Source organism: Thermobia domestica, chromosome 9 (assembly GCF_964235325.1).
Source record: "Thermobia domestica chromosome 9, izTheDome1.hap1.1, whole genome shotgun sequence".
NCBI lineage: Eukaryota > Metazoa > Arthropoda > Insecta > Zygentoma > Lepismatidae > Thermobia > Thermobia domestica.
Genome location: NC_137462.1, coordinates 86948767 through 86955339, shown reverse-complemented (window position 1 = coordinate 86955339; position 6573 = coordinate 86948767). Strand labels below are relative to the sequence as shown.

General features: G+C 36.0%; 1 protein-coding gene across 1 annotated transcript in view; it reads right to left on the bottom strand.

The window, feature by feature from the left end:
• Positions 1 to 749: 749 nt before the first annotated feature.
• The window catches only part of LOC145694817 (uncharacterized), a 49362-nt gene continuing 43538 nt past the window's right edge, over positions 750 to 6573 (bottom strand). The window contains exons 5-6 of the mRNA XM_081771474.1: positions 5075 to 5302; positions 750 to 1819 (exon numbers count right to left, since the gene is read on the bottom strand). Coding sequence (XP_081627600.1) covers positions 1019 to 1819; positions 5075 to 5302 — 1029 coding nt within the window. The 3' untranslated portion in view covers positions 750 to 1018. The remainder of the gene's footprint in view (positions 1820 to 5074; positions 5303 to 6573) is intronic.

Below are 6573 nucleotides of genomic sequence, written 5' to 3'. Positions count from 1 at the left end.
GTAACGTTGTAGAAAATTGAAATATTTAACTTAATACACCTTGATTTATAAGTATTAAAATTCGCAGTTGCTTGAACATTAACCAGTATTGTCTTTTGTAGTTTTATATTCTCAGTTACACATACTGCTCATGCTCACTAACTGAAGATTGCATTCCTCTTCTATCTACTTACCACCAAAACAGAATTCCCTCAGAATTTTCCTTAGTTTTCCCATTCTTTCTAATCACTTATAAGAAGTTTTTTCTTTTTACCCAATGATTTATATGATGAGATAAAATGTAAATAATGTTTGCAACGTTTAATTCAGAAAATACTACTACTTAATATTATTAACATGATATAAAGTTCATACAAAAATTAAATCTTTAATTGAACGTCCCACAGTTATGATCTTTAGGCTAAGGCAGATGAATGATCAATGAACGTGATTGATTACGAAAGAATTGTTGGAACAAGAATAAGGGAGGAAAACAGAACCTCGAGAAAACTCACAGACATGATGATATCCATCTCAAACTCATATGGCCTGGGATCGAACCAGACACCACTCGCACAAGAGGTGAACGTTCTAGTGCTGAGCCATCGTGCTTCCACATACAAAGTGTATGATCCCTCTTAAATATTACCAGTTTCTCATAGTACGAGCATTTTTTTTATACTTTCATATCTTGATACGATTATTCAGTTTTCAATGAGTGTGGTGTCCTTGCTTTATACCTCTATAAGTATTTAAAGTCTAAAAGACAATTTAAGCTCTGACACATCTTTATTCTGACACTATATACAAGCATAACAAAAATTAACTTAAACAAGTACTTTACAAGATATACAAGGAATAGAGACGGCTCTGCCAGTCAACAGGCGGAACATACTGGTTTCACATAAGTTAGCACAAAATACATATACGTAAAGGAACAGTCTTGCTTCCAGCTAACACATACGACATAAATGAGAAAGAATAGCCAAAGCCAGAAAGTCCTTGCCCATTGAAGAGCTACGCCTACCTTCTCCCACTGTCAGCTGGAAGAGGGTTGCTGGAATGGTCCACCATGTTGCTCCTGGATCATCTCCCTTCCATTATTCCTAGAGGGCTTCACCATGTCGTCCACATCCTTCCTCGAGAACGGAGGCCTCGTCATGAACTCACGCTGACGACTGGGAAATGGAGGCCTTGATAATTCTTCCCTGGGTTTTCTAGGGAACGGCGACCTGATCATATTGTCCATATGCTTCCTGGGGAAAGGTGGCTTTGGCATGTGCTCCCTATCCCTCTGAGGGAATGATAATCGCATTGGCTTGTCCTCGAATTCTTTTCTTGGGAATGTAGACCTTACCACTCTGTTCTCTTCTCTCTTCATCATGACATCAGATCGTTCACTTTCATCCAGCTCTTGACGTGTTGGAACACTTTCTTCTCTTTCCTTCTTCTCACTCACAACACTCTCACATTCTCTATCAATCCTTTCACCTACATCACGCCCTCGTTTATGGAAGAAAGTTCTCCCCCGTCCCATGTACCTACCTCGATCTATAAAACGACCTTTCGTAGGTCTATTCTCGGACACGTCATAATCAGACGGTGAACCAAAGTTCCTCTCCGCACGATAATTATAATCACCACGAGGAAAGCGAGTATGCATTCTCCTTCTGTTATAGCCCCAACCACGAGAATGGAAATTTCTGTGCGGTCTTTCCGATGGCTGAATATCCTCTTCCGAGGAAGCATTGCTCTCTCTCATTGGTGGAGGACTAAAAGGAGGGGGTAGACTAGATGCAGCCGCTGCAGAGGAAGTGCTTGGTACATCTTCGTCTTCTCTCTGCAAAACAATCAAATATAAATATTCTTATCAGAAAATTCAATCATAAAAATGGTGTTGAGCAGCTTTTTATTAAATAGAATATACACTCTTATCTGCCTTTATTAAAATAAAATAAAAACAGAGAGGTCAAACCAGAGCTCACAGTAAAACTGATCGACGCTACGTGGTCGACGTAACAGTAAGATTTGAGGAAGATACATCTCTTGAAAGAGCCAGCCAGGAGAAAATACAGAGATATAAAAATTTATGTGTCTTCGACTGTGATAAGTAATTTAGGATTCTGCCTATTGTAGTTGGAAGTAGAGAAGCAATTACCAGGACAACAAAAAGAGGTTTGGCCGAACTCTCCATCGTCAAAAAATCTATTTTAAAGATTTTGTCAATGATAGCATGAGTCAAGATAGCCAATGCTCACAAGACGATTTCCTTTGGAGTTCAAAGGATTTCAGTGTGTGATTATGTATGTTTCACTTCTTCGGAAGGAATAATTGAACAATAAAAGGACAGATTAATTTCTGAAAATATTAAAGGTCAATTTTTAGATGTGAAATTTGTTATTTACACTTTTCATTTAAAATAAGTAAATTCAGTGTTTTTGATATTTGATTTAAAAGGGGAAAAAAGGGTGGAAGAAAGTGTTGGAAGCTGTAATTATCACAATAAGATGTTTATATCTCGGAATCCATTATGGTTAGAGACATGAAATTTGGTATTTGGACTATTCATTTAAAATAATTCAACATGAGTTCCAGCGATTTTAGATGTTGGCCTCATATGGAAGAAAAATGGATGGGAGTGGTTTCCTAAGATGCCCATACGAAGTGTTTGAATTTCGAGCAAGACTTCGAGTTCAGAAGAATTTTATATGAAAGGCACAGAAAGAAGAAAGCAAAATATTGCCCACAGTAACCCGTGGGAATTTGCTAGATCTACGTATATTTTTTTTAGTTTTATTTCAATTGATACTATCCTAAATTTCGATCTGTCTGTAACACGTTATAAATTACATAACTGCATATAGCACAGCCAAAAAAAAAGTGCATTATCATTTTTGCACAACAAAAATATGCTCGGGAAAAAAGAATAGTGCTAGAAAAACTCTAGTACCACGTGATTATCCACGTACAGAAGAATGATAATGTCAGAATTGGCTCAGCAGAGTACAGCATTGAGCACGAACTACTGATTACGGGAAAAGCTAACTTCTGGTCGTATTTACATTGATGTTTTGTAATCGGTTCTGTCTTATTGGCTTCAGAAGCTCGACACACATACACTACAATAAAATCTTTCAAACTAAACTTCCTACGTATTAAAATCAAATTCAATGACAAACATGTATTAGCCAAGACCTACTAGACTATATATTTTCTACAACACAGTTTGCTTTCTTCTCTAAGCTCCCTTTGTTCTCTCCCATGAGACATTAAACTAAGATTAGAGATTTTAAATTTATAACTGACGATTCACTTATGATGAACTTACAAATTTAGTCTATGTCATATAAACTAATAGTTTTGTACAGAATAAACTATAGAAATTACATTTCACTCATTCACTTCTTATTGTCATTCGTATTCATACTCATCTCCGGATAGTGTACATGAAAAGTATTTTTAAATCACCACTCACCACATAATATCTAACCACAAATAGTATTCAGCTTAGTTGTATGTACTATAAAAAGTATTCTCAGCCAAATGACTTTTTTTTTTTTTTTTAATCTGCACGAATCTTCATGTAATTACTTTTACTAAATTGTCCTTTAGCGTCACTGCAGTCAAGGACTTAGTTGAAGTATTCCACTCAAGAGACCATTTGTCTAAATGAAATGAAATGAAATTTCTTGTTATGCACCGAGGTAACGACTCGGTGACTATGATAATGTGAAATGAAGAAAGTGAAAGGAACAGAGAGAACCCCGAGAAAAACCCGCACACATAGTGTTTGTCTACCTAAGTCTACTTGGAATGAGCTGGGATCGAACCACGAACCCCACGCACTAGAGATGAGCACTCTACCACTGAGCCACCACGGCCCCCAGAGTATTTGTGTAAGCGGAATCAAAGACAACAGCCAAAGAGTTATTTAAATATATTAATCAAATAAAAGAACAAATGAGAAGCAGAAGAAATAACTGACACCTTTAACACTAAATCAATGAAATTCAAGAAGTGCGACTGGATCGGGGACGAATACTCTCTATCTTATCTTGTTGATATCTTAGCCAATACCACCGCTTGGCACGTGCAAGCCGTAAGAGTATGGTGTTAGGTTAGTGAATGAAGATCCGTCTGCTCGAGTTTAGAATCCCGTCAGGGCAAGGATTGTATTCTTCTGTCACCATTCATTTCATTATCATCATTCATTTCTCATTATCTCCTTTAACATAAATGGCAGAATCGCGAGGCATAAAACTCAAAACATTCAGGCCTTTCCCAGATCAATCACATGTTTCATCCTTTAAGTTGATGAACAGCTCTTTACACCAGATGAACTTCACCTCAGCTTCCACTATTGGCACTGTCAACCCAATGGGCATGCTAATGAATCCTTATATCTTAATGAATACCTACAACAGTTGAACTTAAAAAACTATTAGATAAAGCGTACGGAAGATTACTTAGATATCAACAGAACACTTCAAACTTTTATTCGGAAGTAATAATTTATGTAAAATTAATTCACATGAAAATAAGCTCTTTCCTGACTGCATATAACTTAATTATATATAGGCCTCCCTCGCGGCAAGAAGTTTGTCTATACGATTCTTTTAATATTCTTATAAAAAAACTTGACATTTTTATCAAAAAAAAAAAAAAAAAAAAAAAATGAAATGAAATGAATTTCTCATCTTTAAATTCATTTTAGTTTATTCATTTTCTAATCGTTTTTATATATCACTATACTGATATAGGACATATCTTGACTAGTGTATCTTGAAGACATGACATCGTACGACTTCTAGAGAACACCGATATTTATTCTTTCTCTTTTGATTGATTCGAGTTTCGCGTTCTTTTCAACAGCACGGCTACTTGAACTATGAATTTACAGCTTAACGAGGGATCCGAACTACATCTCGCGACGGGAATCGAACCTGAGTCTCCAACGCCAAAATTGAGATTTCTATTAGTTTTTTTTTTTATTCATTTTACTTTTTATTTTAAGCTTTGAAATATGCAATAACCCATAACACACATTAATTTAACAGCAAATAGTATTTCAATATAAAAGAAACAGAAACATTACCGCGACTCTTTGAGTGACTAGAAGCAACTTGTTTTCCTCAGCTTCTACATCAATGATGCCTCCCTTCATTTTTTGTTGTATGTAGAGAGTATTCATCTTCTGCTGCAAATCTCGAAGTTCTTCAGTAACCTCAAAATCAACAGCCGACTCAACATCTGCTGGGGCAGCGGCCCGAGATAACTCTTCCAAGTCATATTCAATCGACTCTCGACAAACTGGACACGGTACCTAAAACGAATGGAAAAATGTGCACTCAATTTTTAATAACGTTTCTAAATCATCATTACGTCAAGTAAAATCACAATGTTTTCAACAACAAATGTTCTAAAATAAAGTCAGTATATAACTGCTGAATAATACTGGAACATTTTAAGAATTGTGTAGTCCATGTTCTTTCTTTAACCCTGTTATACAGTTCTAAACAACAGGGCTGGCTGATTTAACAAAAAATACAATAAAACCTGTTTTGTGGAATCTGAATTTTTTCGTAAGACATACATTATTTATTTCTCAGGAAGTTGCCCATCTGTATATCTTGGAATTGAACACATTGAAGCAAAGTTAGTCTTCTGCTCTAATGTTAAATTCACTTCTGTATGTTACATACAGTACCTATACATCCGACAGTATACGGATCTTCTTTATTTCTTATAAATCCTGAGCTGTGTTTTGGAAGCTCAATGAACCCGAGGTAGAAAAGACCACTGAACTGTCCATTGAAAGCATCTTCTTTCAAAAATGCAGGAGATGATGATATTGTTAATTGCTTTCTATGTATGTTGTCGCCGAGTGTATGAAGATTTGTCTTTCAATTCATACTCTCCCTATACTGCAAGATATTTTGTTAGTCTAGTCTGGGTGCATTTATTGAGCTATGTATGCCTTTTGTTCTCATTACGTTTTCGAAGCCTTAACCACCGTCTGGGGAACTTGTAGGAAATTTATAACGTATGATGAACCGATTCCCTTTGCAAAGTGAAAGCAAGGACAGAAAAAGAGATAACACAAGTCCTTGCTGGTAAGCACTCATAAAAGCTGTAAATCTACAACCACGTGCTAGCCACTAGACCAGCAGGGAGGACTGTGTATCTGAATTGTATCCTGAATACTAGAGCTGTAGCTTCATAGAGCTTATGTTTTATGCTGCTGAAGTTGCCATTCTAGCTTCGTATTCTCTAATAGGTAAATATGGTATTATCCTCTGAAACAGTTACAGAACAGATCACAGGTATTGATGAATTACGGTGAGCACTTTATTTCATTATAAATCTCTCAAAGTTCAAAACTGTGCAGTATCAGTGATTCATCGCAGGATAGATTGTGCCCACTCTCGTAATAAAAAGTCTTACACTTATTAAGCTGAAGAAACAAATAAAAACTCAATGCGCTGGTTGAACTGAACTAATAACAACAAATTTTCTCATATTCTTGCTTTAGAAAATCAATGTCGCACGAAAAATAAATATCTAGGCACTTCCTGCTACTTTAAGTAATTCTAA